The following is a 19,968-nucleotide window of genomic DNA, read 5'->3' as shown; positions in this document are numbered from 1 at the left end:
TGGTTTACAGTGCGTCAGGAATGGAGTGTCCTCAGAGCCCAAAGTAAACCCAGTCAGGGTGTACCTTGGGTGGCTGGATTGGGTTAGAGGGCAGCTAGAGAGAATGGGATATGTGTTTTCTGCAGATCTTGCACTCATTGTCCTTCCTCTTAACACCAACTGGAGGTCAGCAAGTACAGGCTGCAACGTTCCTCAGCTTTTTCTCTGCACACTGTCTTGGGCAACTGGAGACTTCAGAGTCCAGGTCCTAAAGGACATAAGAATATAAGAACAATCTGCTGGATGAGAGAGAGAGAGAGAGATCTGTCATATCACCTCCTAAAACAGTGACCTTGAGCTCCCAGGAACCAGGATATGGAATATACTCCTGCAAGGGGTCTTTGGATGAAATCCAGTTCTGTTCAGCGGAGCTGTTTCCAGAGCAGAAAAGATTGGTTCCACCCTTTTTGGTTGAAGAGCCTGGTATAACAAAGAAATCACCTAAATAAATAAATTACAGTTTCCCAGGAGAGTGAGATGGCCATGAAATCAATTGCCTCTTTTCTCCCACCTCTTACTGGCCCTTTGTCCTCTGGCAGTGCCCTATATACCGTATTTTTCGCTCTATAACACGCACCTGACCATAACACGCACATTGTTTTTAGAGGAGGAAAACAAGGGAAAAAACATTCTGAATGAAACAGTGGATGTATCATTTTTGGGCTTCATGCTGTGGCCACAGACGAGTGATCTGATGGTGAATTTGGGGTCACCCAATGCCAAAATCCTGAGAATTCCTGTGGATCCATGCTTTGTAACCACATTTTTGCACCATTGCAGCCCCAGGCAACAGTGGGTGCGTGATTTGGGGGGGGGCAGGCTGTAGCCATGGACATGCTATGTGATCTGATGGTGAATTTGGGGTGACCCAATGCAAAGATCCTGAGAATCCCTGTGGATCCATGCTTTGTAACCACGTTTTTGCACCATTGCAGCCCCAGGCAACAGTGGGTGCGTGATTTTTTTGGTGCAGGCTGTAGCCATGGACATGCTATGTGATCTGATGGTGAATTTGGGGTGACCCAATGCAAAGATCCTGAGGATCCATGTGGATCCATGCTTTTTAACCACGTTTTTGCACCATTGCAGCCCCAGGCAACAGTGGGTGCATGATTTTGGGGGGGCAGGCTGTAGCCATGGACATGCTATGTGATCTGATGGTGAATTTGGGGTGACCCAATGCAAAGATCCTGAGGATCCATGTGGATCCATGCTTTTTAACCACGTTTTTGCACCATTGCAGCCCCAGGCAACAGTGGGTGCGTGATTTTTTTGGTGCAGGCTGTAGCCATGGACATGCTATGTGATCTGATGGTGAATTTGGGGTCACCCAATGCAAAGATCCTGAGAATCCCTGTGGATCCATGCTTTTTAACCACATTTTTGCACCATTGCAGCCCCAGGCAACAGTGGGTGCGTGATTTTTTTGGTGCAGGCTGTAGCCATGGACATGCTATGTGATCTGATGGTGAATTTGGGGTGACCCAATGCAAAGATCCTGAGGATCCATGTGGATCCATGCTTTTTAACCACGTTTTTGCACCATTGCAGCCCCAGGCAACAGTGGGTGCGTGATTTTTTTGGTGCAGGCTGTAGCCATGAACATGCTATGTGATCTGATGGTGAATTTGGGGTGACCCAATGCAAAGATCCTGAGGATCCATGTGGATCTATGCTTTGTAACCACATTTTAAGTGGGGAGCGAAGGAAAAACAAAGAAGGGACATTAGAGTGGTGTGCAGAGAAGCAGCTGGCTAAGAATGCAGGAGAGGGATTTAACGGGTTGGAGGAAAGAAAGGCAAAAGTTTTCCCCCACCCAAGCCAGCCAGCCATCTCTCTCTCTCTCTCTCTCTCTCTCTCTCTCTCTCTCCCCCTCCCTCTCTCTCTCTCTCTCCCTCCCCCCTCTCTCTCTCCCTCCCCCCCTCTCTCTCCCTTCCCCCCTCTCTCTCCCTCTCCCCCAGCAGCACCGGAGCTTGCCTGGAGGGGAGGGGCTTTCCCTGCTCTTTGTTCCGTTTCAGCAAACACAGCAACGAAACAGAGGAGGGTGGGCAGTAAGACCCTGAGGCAGAATGCAGGAAAGCAGCCACTTCCTCTTTTCAGTTTTCCCTTCTCCGTGAAGCGCTGCGATTTGATTTTTGCCTGGCGATTTGATTTTTGCCTGATTTTTCGGCTCCAGGGACCACACATTCGCTCTATAACACGCACAGACATTTCCCCTTCCTTTTTAGGAGAAAAAATCTGCGTGTTATAGAGGGAAGAATACGGTAACTGGAACAAAAATAACCCTATTCCTCATTTGTATCCTTCAGATGTTCCTGAAATAGGCATTGCTTGTCGCCTGGACCTGTCTCTGTCTCTCTGGTGGTTGAGGCTAATGGCACTAGAGTGTGGAATGAAAATGTTGGGTTATGGGAGGCTTTGGTGGTACAAAATCCTCTGCAGGTGGACTGGGGGCCTTTACCCCTGTGAAATGGCCTTTTAGCCAGGCTCCCTGCTGCCCAAGGCCATCAGTCAGCTGCTTAACTGGATGGAGATTTGAATCTGGTGCACTGCCCTCTGCTCCCTGGCCCCACTTACATAGCCATGCTCTTGTTCAGCCCTCCCCAACCTGGCTGGGGCTGGTGGGAGTTGTCCGAAACACTAGGAGGGCAGCAGCGCGTAGCTAAATTCTGGAACTCCCTCTCACAGGAGACCGTGATGGTTTTAAAAGACGATGAGTCACATTCATGGAGGAGGGGGCAATGGATGGCTACTAGCCACAATGGATCTCCTCTGCTTCTACAGTGGAGGCAGCAATGCTTCTGAATACCAGTTCCTGGAAGCCACAGGAGGGGAGATAACTCTTGCACTCAAATCCTACTTGTGGGTTTTCTGCAGGCATCTGTGAGAACTGGGACCAGATGGGCCATATGGGCCTGATCCAGCAGGCTCTTCTTAAGTTCTTATTCTCTTAGCTTGAAGAAGGTTGGGGCAGGTTCTCTCTAGCTGCTCCTAAGCCTTCCTTGCTAATGTGCGTCCCAAACTCTGGCTCCACAGTTAGCTGTTTCTGGTACATGTCTGAGAAAGAGCTGTGTTTTTTCAGGGCTGTTCCATTGTCCCAGCCCTTTCCTTCCTTTCCCCCTCCTAGCAATCTGATTTCCAGCTTCCTGCCTCCAATGGGGCTGTTTTCTTTTCACTCTATCCATATCCTTTGCCGTTGCAATACATCAAATGGTCCACCACTTTTTGCTCGACCTTTTCTCCCATGCTCGGTGGTGGTGGTGGTGCATGTTGGAGCAGCTTCCTGCACCATCTGGCTCTGTGATACCCACAAAGCTTGCATGCTGAGAAGCCCGCCTCTTCTCCCCTCTTGCTCTCTTGGCTGATTGGAGCCAATGATCCGGCGGACCAAGCTGCAGTGGAGGACCGAAGGCACCGTCTTGGCCGTCCCAGGGCTCTGCATCGCCCATCCTTTCCTCCTCCACGTCCGCCAGAGTTCAAAGATGGCCTCTTTCTGGGTGAGGCTGCTGTTCTTAGTTCGCTGTGCCTTTATGCTGAATCTTTACCGGGCTGGGGGCTGGGACAGGGAAGTGGAAGCAGATAGGAGTCGGAGCTCTTTCTTTGCCTTGACTTCGCTTTCTGGAGGGGCTCAACTGCGAGTGAAGGTGGGGGTTGCCCAAGATTGTCTGTCCTGTTGTGACTTTTTAAAGAAAATCCTCCTCCCCCCCCCTTCACTGTGTGTGTTTTGTTTTGGCTGATGCAGCCAGCATGACCAAGTCATGGAATCATAGAATGTAGAGTTGGAAGGGATCCCAAGGATCGTCTAGTCCAAACCCCTGCACTGCAAGGATCATGACTAAAGAATCCCTGACAGGTGGCCACCCAACCTTTGCTTAGATATCTCAATGAAGGAGCGTTTACACCTTCTGAGGTTGTCTGTTTCACTCTTACAATAGGCTGGGCTTGCTTTCATAATGTATTTCTACTTACCGGTAAATCTTCTTAGAACTGGGATGGGGAACCTGTGGTCCTCCAGATGTTGCAGGACTCTGAAGTCCTCCTTATCTTTGTCCATTGGCTGTGTTAGCTGGGCTGATGGACTCCAGCAACCTCTGGAGGGCCACGCGTTCTGCCCCTACCTGATTCAGATGCTGCGTTGGGGAGGCCAGAAGGTGTCCTGAAGCAGAGTCTGGGTTTAAACTGGCGGGCACCAGGTTGACAAAGGCTGTTCTGTGCTACTTAAGAGTGTTAGTCTCAATCTGACATTGCTGCTAAAGTTCCCTTTCTGCTGGAGGAGATCAGCGAGGAATCTGTACAGTGGCCTCGTGCCACGACTGTGCAGGCCACTCCCAAGGCCAACACAAAAGGTAAGGCCGAGTGTTGGCAGCAGAGCAAGAGAGGATGTGGCCTTAGTTGGATTCCAGTTCTGAAGCAAGGGTCAGTGCTATTGCTCTGTATTTGGAATACAGTGGTGCCTCGCAAGACGGAAAACCCGCTAGACGAAAGGTTTTTCCGTTTTCGAGGCGCTTCGCAAAACGAATTTCCCTATGGGCTTGCTTCGCAAGACGAAAATGTCTTGCGAGTTCCTGCGGGGTTTTTTCCCTCCCCCCCCCTTTTCCTAAGCCCTAAGACGCTTATCAGCTGATCCGCTGATAAGCCGCTTATCAGCTGATCCGCTAAAAGCCCCTAAACCGCTAATAGCGCTAATCCGCTAAGCTGTCAATGGGCTTGCTTCGCAAGACGAAAAAACCGCTATACGAAGAGCCTCACGGAACGGATTAATTTCGTCTTGCGAGGCACCACTGTACTGTGTGCAGTTCTGGTTGCCTCGCCTCAAAAAGGATATTGAAGAGTTAGAAAAAGTTCAGGAAAGGGCAACCCAAGTGATCAAGCGGAGGGAGCAACTGTCCTATGAAGAAAGGTTGCAGCATCAGTGTAGAGAGAAAAGGCGAGTAAGAGATAATAGGATAGAAGTTTATAAAATTGTGCATGGAATTGAATTAGAATAGAATATTCTAATATTCTAATGCATGGCATGGAGAAAGGGGATAGAGAAATGGTTTTTCTCCCTCTCTCATCTCACTAGAACTCGTGGACATCCAGTGATGCTGAATCAGCAAGCAGAATAATAGAACTGGAAGGTATAATCTATTCCAACCTTCTGCAATGCAGGAATCTTTTGCACAATATGGGGCTCGACTCCATGGCCCCGAGGTCAACAGTCTCATGCTCTGCCGACTGTCTGTTGGAAGATTTGGGATAGATACAAAGAAAGGACTTATTCACACAGTGCATACTTAAAGTTATTAAACTTGCTCCCACAGGAGGCGCTGATGGTCAGCAATGGCTTTAAAAAAGGAATGGGCAGATGCATGGAGAATAAGGCTATTAGTGACTACTAGCCATGATGGATCTGCTCCATCATGTTGGAGGCAGCAGCAAGGATTTTGAGTACCAGTTGCTGGAAACCGCAGGAAGTGAGGGGGCTCTTATGCCTGAATCCTGCTTGCAGGTTTCTTACAGGCGTTACAAATATGGCTTTGCCATACAACAGCGTATGCAAGGTTGCAAGTGGGGAGGTTCTCCTACTGCTAAAAGGACATCTCCTCCACATTAACTGGTGCTTTGGGGCTATAGCAGCAAAGACACTCACTGCTTTGACGTTGGAGATAGAGCTAGGTGCCCTTCACCTCCATCAGCCCCAGCCTCCTACAGCTATGCTGGGAGGGGCTGTTGGCAGTTGTAGTCCAAAATGCCTGGGGCGCCCCAGTTTGTGGAAGGGGGACAGTTCCCTCCCTTCCAACTCTTTCTTCAGGTTCTCATTAACACTTGAACTGTGCAAGGATGGATTACTGGCTGAAGTGTGCTAGGATAAGCTGGATAAGTGTCCCTGTGACTAAACCTTGGCTTGCACACTTCTTGTTGCTTATGACGGGCCAATTTGCTCCTAATTCGTCCTGGTGGTGGTGGGGAGAGAGAGGGCGCGAGGCCAGGGTGAACATAGTTGTGCCTTCTCAATGTCCAAACTGTAAAAGCATTTCCTCTGGACTCTGGAATCTTTCCTTCCAAATGCCACTGGCTTTCTAACTTGAGCAGCGGTGCAGGCTGCTTTCCATCCCGTTTGAAGGCAGATTTCAGGCAACACGGGGGGAAGGTTTTGACCCCAAAGGAGGAGCATGCCTCGGATTGTTGTGGCCGTGTGTCACCCGGCAGGTTAAGTTTACAGCATGTCGTGCAATTGCCTTATTTGTATTGGACGAGGGAAAACAAACGAGGCAGGAGACGGGAGAGCTGTCTGGTATGTTCTTGATGCGCCCCAAACTACAAATAGCCCACAGTAGCGGGGTTGGGGGGGGTGGAGGAGGAGGCATGGGGCATCTCAGCCACCAGCGTAGTGCTACTTTTAAAATGATAAATATCACGTCTGTAACCTCCTATAATTTTAGGTCACCCGCAAGCATGGCCTGAATTCCTGGCATGGGGGCAGGTATAAAATTAGAGTATTTATTTTCAGATTGTGGCTGCTCCATTGGGGGTCTTGAATGCGGGGCTTTTCAGAAAGCTACACTCTGATCAAGGTTGGCCCTCGGTGATTTTGTTGTCAAATCCTGGGAGGTTTAATATGGCAATAAATCTGCCCCCCCAAAAAGTGGGGGGTCTTCCCCAAGCATCTTATATTCAAAAAACAAACAAACAGCTTTTCTCCCCGTGTGCAGCACTTTAAAACAGACAAACTGCATCTTGGCATGAATTGCAGTTGTTGGAATAGTTGAGAGTAGGAGCCCATCGCTAGTCCCTGTCTTTGCAATGATCATATTGTGTCCTTTTTTTCTTTCTTGCATTTATACCTCACCTTTTCCCTACAAGGATCTCAAAGTGGCAGGCATGGTTCTCCTCATTTCACTCCCACAACAACCCTGTGAGGTAGGTTAGGCTGAGATAGGGTTGCCATACATACGGAATTTCCTGGACATAGCCAGAATACTGCAGTTGGAAGCAGTGTCCAAGCGGAAATTGCTAAAATGTCCAGGAAAATCCAGGTGTATGGCAACCAATGTCAGAAGTCTAGATTTTGGTGATTTTCCTGAAAAATGGCTCAAAAACTACTTCTTCTTTTTTGAGATTTTGAAAAAAAAAAAAAAAAAAAAGCTAAACAACTTTGGGCATTTTTTTAAAAAAAGTTCAACAAGTTTTGTGTTCGGATTTTCACTTTTTGAAATACAGTGGTACCTCGAGTTAAGAACTTAATTCGTTCTGGAGGTCCATTCTTAACCTGAAACTGTTCTTAACGTGAAGCACCACTTTAGCTAATGGGGCCTCCCGCTGCCGCTGCGCTGCCACCACACAATTTCTGTTCTCATCCTGAAGCAAAGTTCTTAACCAGAGGTACTATCTCTGGGTTAGCGGAGTCTGTAACCTGAAGCATCTGTAACCTGAAACGTCTGTAACCCAAGGTACCACTGTATTGCAAAATTAGGCTGAGAGGTGTTGACAGGCCCAAGGTCACCCAGTTGAGAGCTTCATTGCTGAGTTGGGATTTGAACTCTGGTCTCCCAGATCCTCGTCTAACATTCTAACCACTATACCATACTGGTTCTAGCAAGAGGATTCTGTGAGTGCTCCCATGGTTTTTTGGGTCAGGCTTATCATGCATAATGCACCTCGTCTAGACACCTCTTGCTGGCACCAGTCTCTGCTTGTGCAAATAAATGGTTAGCAGCCTTTATGGCATGGAGCTGCTGGCTATTCCTGTGCTCAGAACAGGAACTGTTTAGTGGTACGGAGAGATCTTGGAACATTTAGAGGGTTTGCAGCGATGGCTTTGTAGCTTGTAAAGAACTCCAACCTCCCCCCATCCCAGCGGATTCTCTTGTCTCCTCCTGTTGCACAGACCTATGCTTGCAATCGCATGCTAGAATCATAGAAATGTAGTCGATGGGACCCCAGGGGCCATCTAGTTCAACCTGCTGCAGTGCAGGAATCACAGCTAAAGTATGAATGAGCCTGTGTACAGAGTCTTGTGGCAACTGAAGTGGATGCTCTCAAGGCAAAGCATCGTGAGGCTTAGATGCGACAGACGGGCCCTGATAAGTCAGTTATGATCTAAGCTGTTCCCCGGGGTCTTGTCTCATTCTGCTAATGGCTTCATATTTTAGATTTCAGCTCCATATGTGACTTTAATTCTTCTGCATCAGCCTTCCCTAAGCAGCCAGCATGACCAGATGGAGCAAGCCTGTTTTCTGCTTCTCCAGAGGCTAGGGCACGTACCAGTGGATTCAAATGACAAGGAAGAAAATTCTGGCTTAGCATTAGGAAGAACCTCCTTGATGGTAAGAACTGTTTGACAGTGGAATGGACCACGACTCTCCTTCCTTGGAAGGTTTTAATCAGAGGTTGAATGGACATCTGTCAGGTTTTATTTAGCTGTGATTCCTGTATTGCAGGGTGTTATACTAGATGACCCTTGGTACCTCTTCCAATTCTACGATTCACAGTCACTGCCTCTTTGACTCCTCTCCTTTGTCAGAAGCTCTCCAGCTGTGTGGAGATCCTGGTAGGGAGAGTGCCCAGGTGGAAGGGATCTGATGAAGCCTCTTGGGAGCTAAACTCCTCCTGCCTGCAGCATCTGTTCCCCGTCCCCCAGACATTAAGCTTCTCCGTTGAGATTCTTTCCTGAGCCCACATGGAAGGATCCTTTCTAACTGCAGTGTGGGGAAAAATTGGGTTTCTTTTCCCATGGTAAACAACCCTGATGAGATAGGCCATCAGATCTTGTGGAAAGCATTTAACCCTTTGGAAAGAGAAGCTGCAGCCCAGAAAGGACTAAGCATTTGCTCTGCATGCAGACAGTCCCTGCCATGCTGGTTTGCAGCCCAACACATCTGGAGGGCATCAGGCTGGATGAAGGCTGGGTTACATTAATGCCAATTCCAGCCAGCTGGCAGTCTTACCACAATGGGTCCTATTGCAATCCAAGTAGGGTTATTGTCTGGAGCAGGGGACTGACTCCACATAAAACTTATTCCCATTGGGTATTCTGAAAAAAAAAATTGTTAAAAGCCTCTTTTTGGGATGGGGTGGGGTCAGGACCCAGGCACCCATCCTTTTAAGAGCATAAGAAAAGCTGCCTGGATTGGGCCACTGGTCCATCTCGTCTAGCATTCTGTCCTCACAGTGGACAACCACATGCCTGTGGGAAACCCACAAAAGCCCTCTCCCCTCCTGTGGTTTTCAGCAATCAGTATTTAAAAGCATTTCTGCTGCCAACTCTGGCAGCAGAGAACAGCTTCCCCATCAATAGCTCTCTCCTTCATGAATTTGTCTAATTCTCTTTTAAAGCCATCTTGATTGGTGGCCACCCACTGCCACTTCAGGGACTGAGTTGCAGAGTTTAATCATGTGCTGTATGAATAAGTCTGCCCCCTTTGGCTATGCCCATCCTGGGCCTTGACCCATAACTATCAATAGCACTTGCACCCTTGCCCCACCAGCCTGTGGCTGGTGCCCTTTCAGGACCTAGGAAAGCCCTACCTGCAAGGATGGCCATGCAGGCCACACAACCAGGCCTGCTCAGCTTCAGCAAGGTTGGGGGTGTGTGTGTGTTTTTTTTGGCAAATTTATTTATTTATCATTTTATAATGTATATAAAACAAGACAAAAAAAGATGAAAAACAAAACTATAAAATGGGCACGTAGAATGAGTTGGACATGAGTTAAAACAGCAAAGTCCAAGAAAAGATTGTCAACTTTATCAGATCAAGTATAGTTAGCAACGCGAGCGTTAGATGCGCCACTGATCCCTGGCTATTTCGCCCGCGCTATGCCAGGCGCGGAGGGCAGCCCGACCTGCCTCCCACCCGGGCGGCTGTAGCTGCCGCTCCTCCAGCGCAGGACCCGCGCCGCCCTTTTTAAAGCTGCCCGGCCTCCCGCCTCCTCCCCGCCTAGGGGGCGTGGCCCCGCAGGCACCTGGCCAGCCCCGCCCCTCTACCGACCCAGGTACGGAGTCCTCGCTCACGGAGCCGCTTGCCGAAGGAGACCAAGGAAGTCCCGCCCTTCCCCCGAGGATCCGCCTCCCCAATGGCTGCAGCGGGGGGCCTGGCCGTCTCCCATTGGCCGGGTGTGGGTGGAGGGGCGGGGCGAGGAAAGGGGCGCCGGCGCCGAGCGTCGTCCCGTCCCGAAGTCTGAGGGGCAGCGGCGGCGGCAGTAACATCATGAAGAGCCTCAAGTCCCGCTTGAGGAAGCAGGAAGTGTCGGTGGCGGGAGGCGGTGGCAGCCTCGGGGGGGTGAGTGGCTGGGGGGGGAGGGCCAGGTGAGGAGGGCGCTGAGGGGGCGAGAGTGAGGGGCAGCCTCAGGCCAAGGGAGGGGGAGGGGCAGCCTCAGGGCAAGTGGGGGCAGAGAGGGGGGAAAGGGAAAGTGGGGAGAACTGGGGGGGGGGCTCTGGCCTGCAGCTCCCGCCTTTCCAGGGGATACAGCGAGGTGGGTAGTTGGAGGGTCGTCTGGAGGAGGGAGGGAAATGGGGTAATGTGTGACCCACAAAACGGAATGGGGGGAGGGACAATAGGAGCAGCAGCAAAGTCACGCTCTTCCTTGTTTTGACATATTTTTCTCAAAGCCCCCGCCCTCGCCCTCTTTTTTTTTTTTTTTTTGTGGGGGAGGATGGAGATCCAAATCCCGAGGTAGGAAAGTTTTCGCCCTTAATCCAGTTGCCACAGATCTCTCTCTCTCTCACTGTTGCATGGGTTGCACTTTCCAGGGCAACGTAAGCTCTGCATTTGTTGTCACACACACACACACACAAATAAAAAGCTGAATGAGTTTGGCCCTCCTCCTGATGCTGGTGCTGGCAGAATTTACGTGCAGTTGACAAGGCCTCCCCTGCATAGCGATCCTCTGCACTTGCTGAGCAAAGCTGAAATAGGAGCACCCAGGAAATGTTCTGTGAGAGCAAAAGAGATGGAAAGCTGCGTGTAATGTTTTTGAAAATAAGTTCATCTGGGAAACTGTTCAGCCACTCTCGAAGTGAACTAAAAAGGCTTCTTGGTTAAACTGCTTCCCTTGAAAGCACCAAAGTGAGTTGTTGAACACTTTGTGTATTCAATCCCCCCCCCCCAAAAAAAAAACGTTTTAAGAGCTTTTTTAAAAAATATGGATACAGGCATGATGAACATTATCTTAATTAATTTTGACATGACTTCACAAAAGATGAAGATTTAATGTATCTCAGCCCAAAGTGTGTTGTTGTCATCCTTCTGTCTCAAGAGACAGTGGAGTGTGTCCCTGGGGGTGAAGTCAAACTGTTGCAGTAGAGTGTATGGTTGGAAATATGTTTCATTTTTCCAGCCAAACATACTTCGAACTATGTAGATTTGGGACAACAGCCATAAAATGATTAATTATGCTTTATTTGAATATACATTGGAAAGGGTCCTGTTCACTTAAGTTGTTTGTTGGTCCTCAAACATTTTTCAGCAAACCACTTAAGAAACTTTTTTTTTTGTTCTGTAAAGCAAAGCACATGTTTAACTAGTATTTTAATAACCATAGTATTGTCTTTTCTAATGTGATGAATGTACCTGTTCTTGTGAACAAAAGTTATTTGAAGTTGGGTTTGTCAGTTGCAACATTTTTCCTGCTTCTGTATTTAGACTTGAGGTGGAGTGATGAAAATCCCATATTACGCTAGTGCTGTTGTATGAAAATCATGGGCCATAGTCTGTTTAGTAATCTGGTCCCAGCTCTAAATGGTCTTGACAGTCATCAAAAAAGAAGAAGAAGAAATCCAGTTGTTCCACAGCTTTTCCCAGGACCACCTAAAGGGAGCTTGCAGTTCACCAGTGGCCTGTGACCACTGTTTGAGAACCTCTGATGTGTCTGATCCACAGGCCTGAATCCATTTGTGTGCCTATTACTTCACATTAACTCTGTGGGAAGTGAAGTAAGCAGGCAGGTGAAGCAAACCTTGATGACTTCAGGGCAAGTACTGGAATTTCACGGTAGAGTTGTGTACCTGTTAATGACTTTGGTTGTCATCACAGTGACAAGACTCTGAGATACTTGACAAGATACATGCTAAATTAGTCATCCTTAATTTGGCATGTCGGAAAACCACACTCTTGTTACCAGGAAGGGAGGCAGCTCAGGGTGAATTCACATGGGAAGAGATTGAGGTTATGTGTTGTGTTGGGGTCTGAGAGGAAGGCGCTGAATAATTTGTTTGAGGACTTTGTTGTTGGTTTTTTGCTTTGATTACATGACAGATAATCTATAATTATTCCTTCGTGCTCCATAACTGTGGAGTGCATCTCCCCTCGCCCTCCACTATTTTTCATTAGATGCTGCTGGTGGCTGTCACACACCTTTAGTGTGCTGTGTTTGGTGTCAGTCTCTCCTTCAGTAAAATCTTCTCAAACTGTTGGTAGTCTTTGACCAATCCCCAGAAAATGATGCTCCCATCCATCATTGGAACAGCTTGATGCTGAGGCTTGGGGGCTGCTCATGTCACAGGGGAACTTTGCAGCTCTGTTGCTTTCTTGCTGTGAGGCAGCATATAAGTCCACGTCTCAGTTCTTTTTCCCTGCTCCTCTTATAAAATAGGAATAGAGCAACCTCTCTCACAAACTTGATGAAATGAATTCATTTCTCTTGCAAAAGGTGTTATATGACCTGCGGGTATACGGTGGTATATAACTTCAGTAAATAATAATAAGTAATAATAATATGGAAATGAATGAAGGTGTGAAAATGGAACAAGGTGTATTGCCTCTGTACTGAAGTGCATTCATAATTAGAACATGTTTTTGCTTCTTGGTGTTATGGATTGTTAATATATGGGAGAAAAAGTGGTATTGAGAACCTTAACATTGGGCTGACTGTGATTGTGAAAGCAACAGTAGAGCTGAGCAAGCTACCCTCCCCACCAGCAACATGTTTTTTAGATTAAGACTTATGCATATACATACTAAGTTAAAATGAGGTATAAAACATATCAATCTCTATACTGAGGCAGAACCTTAAATGTTCATCAGATTATGGTCAGAGTAAAATAAAGCCACTTGTGCACCCTTGACCAAATCCCTTTCGGGAAGGTGATGGATGGCTTTTGGCAAGCTGTTGAAATTTGTGACTTTTAGAGTGAGTCAATAAATATGCTAGAGGGAGGAACTTTCTAACCTGCTCAGGGACCCTTAGGGTGAAGAGTGGATAATAAATTAAAAGAACTTGTGTACACACAAACTTGTTCTTTAGAGGCAGCTCATTTTTTAAAGATTTTGCCAGACTTATTTTGCTATGGAACCTGTTGGTCAAGGCTGTTTTGACACATTCATGCCCACTGAACCATAGCTAGTGTAGACTCCAAATGGGTGGAATCTCCTTTGCCCATTATTAGCTTACCTGACCACATACATCAGTCATTAGTGCTGTATCAGCTGTTTGGAAGAACAAATTCTTATTTACAAAAACCCATTTGCTTTGTTGTCTGGAAATTATTGCTGCTTGCCAAAGGCATCCAGACCAATGCAAGCCAGTACTATAGACATACAACCTGTACCATGAAATTAGACATTGTCTCAGCATTCTTTTCTTTAGACTTACTTTATCTCCTGTTTTGATTCAAATGTCAAAAATATGAGCACTTAAGGAGGGTGGCACATTTTTTTGTGTGTCTGCATGTTTTGCACATGAAACAGTGCTAGGGTTGTGCCCATTGTGTGTTTGTGAGAACACACATTTTGGATGTGTAAAGTGAGAAGATGAGGTGTGTAGGAAGTGCTTGGGTTTTGTTGCATTAGGAAGGTAATTCACTTATTTCGTAACATCTCAAGTCAAGCAACTCTTGCTCTCAGCCTACTTTTGAATTTGGAATCAAGTTGGCTTGCTACGCCTATTTTGGCTAAAATGGATCCCCTCAAAAGGAAGGCGGACAGGGAAAAATTCAGAACTGTCATAAACCATATAAATGGTTGTAACTCTGATTTGATGAGGGCTAATGATTGACGTTGAGATTCATGTAGGCAGAACTCAGAGCTTTGCCCATTGAGATGGTTGCTGAAAATCCGCATATACTCAGGACAGTGAAAGATGAAGTGTTGTGTGTTTAGGCCAGAAATGAGGAACACAGAGGACAAATTTGAGGAGGACAGTTTCCTCCTAGAATATGCCAGCAACTCAGAGAAATGTAGCCTCTTCATCGCAATCGGACTTGGCAGTATCTGACTGCACACTGAAATTAACCTTTCTGTCAGTTGCTGAACTTTGCTCCAAATGTAGATCTTCTTTCTGGGCAGTTTTTTTTAATCACAACTGGATTTTGCCCCATGAATTGTATCTTGTGGAAAAGTACTTTTTGAGACCCATGACTCCACCCGCCTGATACAGCCTTTACACAGCAGCAGAAGCAAGGAGGGGCTCTTGCTGTGTGAGTTTTCCATTTCATTGATCAGACTTTGGCTATTGCATGCTGCAATTTCTGCTGTGCCTAGATTAATTACTGGTCATAAGCTTGCATCACTCATTAATTAGCAACGTTGAGGCAATCCGAGGTCATTTGTGTCTGTAGTCATAGAAAGCCAGGCCCAGTGTGTAACTATGGGAATGCTGTTATTACCTCCTCTTTTTGAAACAAAGATTCCCATTCTGTACTCCTTGAATTTAAAAGCAGCCTTCACATTAGCTGGCATGCTTGCTCCATGACGATATAAATATAATGTAACTGAGAAATGGGCAGTTTAGGTTTGTTTTGCCAGATTTACTACTTGCCTGCTACAACCCCAAGATCCACCAACCAGAGCTGGGTGCAAAAGATGGTTGGAGAAAAGAACAGAGTGCCTCCAAGCATAGAAATTTCTTTTCAGTACCAGACTTGAGCTCCTTTCTGTCACACACACAAAATGCTGCCCCTAATTCACTTTCTTCATTTTGGCAGCCTAATTTGGGTGGGAAAGGTCCTTTTGTTATTGCTACTGGAGTCAGCAACCCATGTAGATCTATTGCAAGTCTTCCAAGAGATCTACCAGTAGATCCAAATCTGCCTTCTACTCACCCTTGATGTAATTTATTAAGTTTACAGTAATGCTGATCACAGCTCTGTTCTTAAATTTCCCCAGATCAGTTAGGGGTGGTGGGATGGTGTGGAGGCTGTGGAGTTGAATTGGGGCACAGGGTTATCAGCACATTCAGTGGGCAGCTTCCTTCCTTTGTTCAGATTTTGCATTCAACAAACAGCTTTGTGGAGACTCTGCTGACCCTTAATGTGATCAGATGAAAGGGAAAGGTGGCCCTTTTCTTGAGAGCAAACAGAATGCTGAGCATCTGATACTGGCTATTCTGACAGCCTTAGCTTTCTTGCAAACAGTTTACATAGGTTTGCACTTTGGTTACCATCCTGGTTTAAAACTTCTTGGAAGAGAGTAGCAGTTAAGGTGGTGGTGTTGTAGGAGGAGTTGCTTACTTCAAGGGCCAGAAACCTCATGCAATGGCCACACTCTTTGTAACACTGTTGTTGTTCTTTGTAACACCTGGGATTGGTTTTTATTTTCTTTTCTTAAAACAAGCCTCAGCAAAGTGTTTATTTTTTGGTTGTTTTGCTTCTGTGACATAAGCCACTTCAGTGTGATAGCAATAGTTTTCAAAAAAACAAATGTATGCTGATTCTTGCTTTAAATAAGATGGCATTAGAGGACTACCAATTCCCTATGAAACTGGAAACTTTCCATACAGTTTCATAGGAAGGGACATTACCATGTTGCATCAATCCTAGGGGAACTTGTGGCCCCATTTGCATCCCAGATGGGAGCAGCTGCACACTTTCTAGCTGCTCCAAGCTATTTTTACCTGTAGGAGAAATAAACCATATGTTTTAAAGATGGATTTTGGACCACCTAGAATTTGGTGGAGTGTGGATTACAGAGAGGGGCCATGTTCTAGTGTGCAACTCAGTCAGGAGTTGCAGGTCAAAAGAGCTAGCTGTGGAATGCAGACCACTGCACCCCCTTCCTCCAGTTCCTCCAGCATTCCCTACTCTGTGCTACTCATGGGAATATGGATATTATGCGGATATATGTGGGGTCTTGATTGCTGTTGGCTGGATCAGTGATATTCTGTGCCAAATTGCACAGCTATTACTTTACTAACAAGTGATAGTGGACATAACCCTCCTTGTTCCAAACTCAGGAGTCTTAACCCAACTGAAGGCAGATCAGTGGCAGCTTCCCTGCAGGGTCCAGCGATTGCAGCCGAAGAGAATGTTGGATTTTCAGCTTTGCTTAAAAGAACTGAGGAGATCTGCCAATGAACGAAATCATTATGGCCAAGTTGTAGATTTCTTCTTGGGAGTCTCAACTGAGTGTTGCAACGGCATATTTCCATGCTTCAGAATTACTTCAGCATGCTCTATTGCTCAGAAGCATACTTTACTGAACTGTTTACTGATGTGTGTTTGTGTGTTTTTCATATATAGGGAGTGGACATTTATGCAACTTCTTCTGAGAAGAAAAATGTGTGCCTTGAATGAAATGCTATTAGTGGTTAAATGTGTCAAGACTTGCCTGTATTAATTACAGGGTGGAGGGTTAATCTAAAACCTGCTGTTCTACAGTTCTAGAGTACACTGTCAAGTCATTGCTCTTCCAGCAGGGGAGGGACCAGTGCTGCTCACTGGTGGAGCAGAACCTGCTTTGCATAGGGAAAGTCCCAGGTTCAGCCCCCCAACATCACAGCAGCCTGATGCCCTCCAGATGTTTTGGAATAGGACTCCCGTATTCATGCTGGCTGGAGAGTTGTAATCCAAAACTCCTGGAGGGCACCAGATTAAGGAATGCTGATCCACAGTGAAAAACTGCCTTAGGTAGCACAGTTGGCAATGACTTTCCTCTACTTGAGAACCCTGCTAGCCAGAGAAGATGATACAGGCCTGACTTCCTGTAAGGCAGTTTTGGACACTCAGTGGATAGCTGCAGGCTTAGGCCTGTGATTCTTTGGCCTGCACTTGCACTACATTCAGGTTTACCTGACTATTGCATAGGGATGTAAGGCGGCAGCCATCTCCATCCTGTCCTGCATTCATTGCAACAACAATAAAAATAGTAAAAATAATAAAAATAATGTAATAAATTGCATTTATAGCCCACCTTTTTCCTCCAAGGAGCTCAAGGTGGCATACATAGTTCTCTCTCCAAGTCCTCATTTAATCAGCACAACAACCCTGTGAGGTACGTTAGACTGAGAGGCAGTGACTGGCCCAATAAGCACTGTTTCTATTCCACTACAGCTCTGCTTCCACTAAAACCTACCTTATTCATCTTGCTGCCAGCTGTGGCTGAAATGTACGCAATTAATTTCAGTGCATGTCAATGGAAGTAAAATGTCAAAAACAATGCAGGGAATAATGCAATTTAAGTAATGTTTGTGGGTTTAAAAGACAGCCCTAGCGAAAACGACTCCTATTTGCTTGCATGATTTTCAGTCCTGACCTCTTACAAACATGCACATTGTGGAAATTCTCTTAACTTTCCTACTTTTGAGTGAGGCTCTTAGGTCGGATTGCTTGCATTAGTATTCCAGCCTGCGCAAATCACAGGCACCTCCAAATCTGTCAGCTAAGCTCTGCTGGCTTCCCTTTGAAAGGGATATTTCCATTTTGTCTTTCCATTTCATAATCGGAAATAAAGCACTCTTGCCAGTGTGAGTGATGGCATGTAAACATCAGCTGTATTTAATTTTGTTTGTCCCTCAGACTGTGTGTAAGATTGGGGGGGTGCCTGTATATGGAGGTGGCAGTGGGGTCCTGTTTCTTTCCAAACTAAACATAAGCTTCAAACTCCTTTTTCTTGTGGGAAGAGTAGAAGTGTGTGAAAGTGCTTCCTCCTGTTGCTTTTGTGGGTGTTTGCTTGGAATTTATTCTACCCTCGAGAAGCCATCTCATAACTGATGGCAGACTGTCCTTATTCATTAAGGTGCCACAAGACTTATTCCTTCCACCCCACTTTGGTGAAGACACTGACATTTGCAAAACACACACTTTATGAGCTGGGCAATTAAACTGAGAAAGCTGCCAGCTAATTGAGAAGGAGCAGGCTGTCCCTCCCACATGTAACAGGAAGGTCAGTCTCTTCCTGTGATGTTTTAATCTTTCTGGAATGCTCTCCTCCTTTGGCTAAATCGTGAGTTAGGGTGAATGTAGCTTTAATGATAAGAAAAAAGCAGTTCCCCAAATATTTTTCCAAGGGGACTTGTCTATGCTGGGTGAGGCAGGCTTGAGTTTGAAGAAACTGCATGGGAGAGTTTTCGTTCATTCTCAGGATCTGATGCCTATTTTTCCAGATGTGTAAGCAAATTTTCCTCAAGGCCAATTGGCTTGTGACCCTTCCATTTCCTCCCCATCCCACCTTCTGTGTCCACTTGTAAAGATTTACTCATTTGCTTAAGCCATTCTGGATTTATCTGCCCTGCAAACACTTTGGTGTGGTGTAGTTCAGGCATTGCCAAGCTGGTGCCCTCTAGATCTTTCGTAACCACAATTCCCACCAGCTGTTGTACAAAACATCTGGAGGGAGCCAGCTTCACGAAGGCTGGTATAGCTTGTTCATCCCTCATCTCCACTTGTGGCACAGTCTAGGACTATATGGGTTGTATTTAGATCCTAATCTAAGTTACTAACTTCAGAGAGCCTAGTCTGAAAAGAGCTAGCATGGAATATCACAGTATCTGTTTATCTGTCAGTGATGCTGACATATTGAGGACCATGTATTGGGACTCCAAGCAGTTTGGCTAACTGTGCCCAGTCGCTGCTATGCCAATGACTTCCCCACTGCTCCAGTTTACCCTCAAATTCTCAGAATTGTTGCTACTGTATGCAGACTTGTGACTTAAAGAGCAAATCTGTTCTTAGATACACTCCACAGAAAAATATTTATTTTTGTGAGCAATGTTGGTATCCAATATGTTGCTTGCAGTGGTGTGCAGTGATTTTTTTTGTAGGGGAACAGTTAAGGCCAGAGGTGTCAGCTTGCAAGGACAATTGTAGGGACGGGGAGGACGGGGATGACAATGTGCATGTGACGTCATGATGTTGCACACATGAGCATCGTACCTCCCTCCCTAAGCCAGGCAGAAGCTTCCAAGGCTTTGGGAAGGAGGTGCCAGGGGAATATTTAGGGAACTAGCCTAGTCCCCCTAGTCCACTGACTGCACCCCACTGGTCGCTTGATAGTGTTAAAGCTATTTATCATGTTGAATGAGGTAATGAGAGACTGTATAGCAGAGGAAGACCCATAGAGGAAGAGCCATCTGCCTTGCATGTAGCAGGTCCCCAGTTCATTCCCCAGCAGCTTTTCCAGGTACTGCTGTGAAAGACCCCATTCTGAAACTCCGGAGAGCTGCTGCCAGCCAGTGTGAACAAAACTGAGCTAGATGGACCAATGGTGTGACTCAGTATATGGCCGCTTCCTATGTTTTCCCCATGAGGAAGGCAAACGACCAGCAGTAGGTGGGGTCTACTGGAAATCATGACTGGGTGTGTTTATGATAAAGAAATGTGTCTGGACTGAGTGCTGTGTGTGTTTCTGCATGGCTTCCAGAGTGTCATCAAGGTGGGGTGCCATCTACAGAGGCACTCGCTTTGGCAGGTAGCCCGTTTTAAAATAAAAGCTGCTGTGTGGTTGGAAGCCTGTGCCTCTGTGTGTCTTGGCAGGAGAATCACTAGTGTTGCTGTTCTCGTGCTACAAGTCTGGGCCATGAGGCAGGAAGAAGCAAAAAGGGGAGGGTGTGTGTGTAAACAAACAACCACTAATTTCACATGAGCATCTGTGGCAAAAACGACGGTAGAGGGAGAGATCTTGATGGCCCACATACACACTTTATACTGAGTTCCCCTTTGGCAGCAAATGCTGCTTAAGGATGAATAGTTGGGGCAAGGCGTGGTTACCAAATGCATGAGTGTGGGACCCCCTGCTG

General features: G+C 46.6%; 1 protein-coding gene across 4 annotated transcripts in view; it reads left to right on the top strand.

Moving 5' to 3' along the window:
- The first annotated feature begins 3,231 nt into the window (after nt 1–3,231).
- UACA (uveal autoantigen with coiled-coil domains and ankyrin repeats) overlaps nt 3,232–19,968 on the top strand; it is a 52,189-nt gene continuing 35,452 nt past the window's right edge. For 2 of the 4 annotated variants that reach the window (XM_081838700.1, XM_081838699.1), the window contains exon 1: nt 3,236–3,536. In XM_081838700.1, the coding sequence (XP_081694826.1) occupies nt 3,414–3,536 (123 nt within the window). In that variant the 5' untranslated portion in view covers nt 3,236–3,413. Of the gene's footprint in view, nt 3,537–10,144; nt 10,302–19,968 lie in introns of those variants that run through there. The other 2 variants (XM_081838702.1, XM_081838701.1) reach the window with 2 other exon arrangements.

Source organism: Podarcis erhardii (genome assembly GCF_964252035.2).
Source record: "Podarcis erhardii genome assembly, chromosome: 14".
Taxonomy (NCBI): Eukaryota; Metazoa; Chordata; class Lepidosauria; order Squamata; family Lacertidae; genus Podarcis; species Podarcis erhardii.
This window is presented reverse-complemented; position numbering and strand designations above follow the sequence as displayed.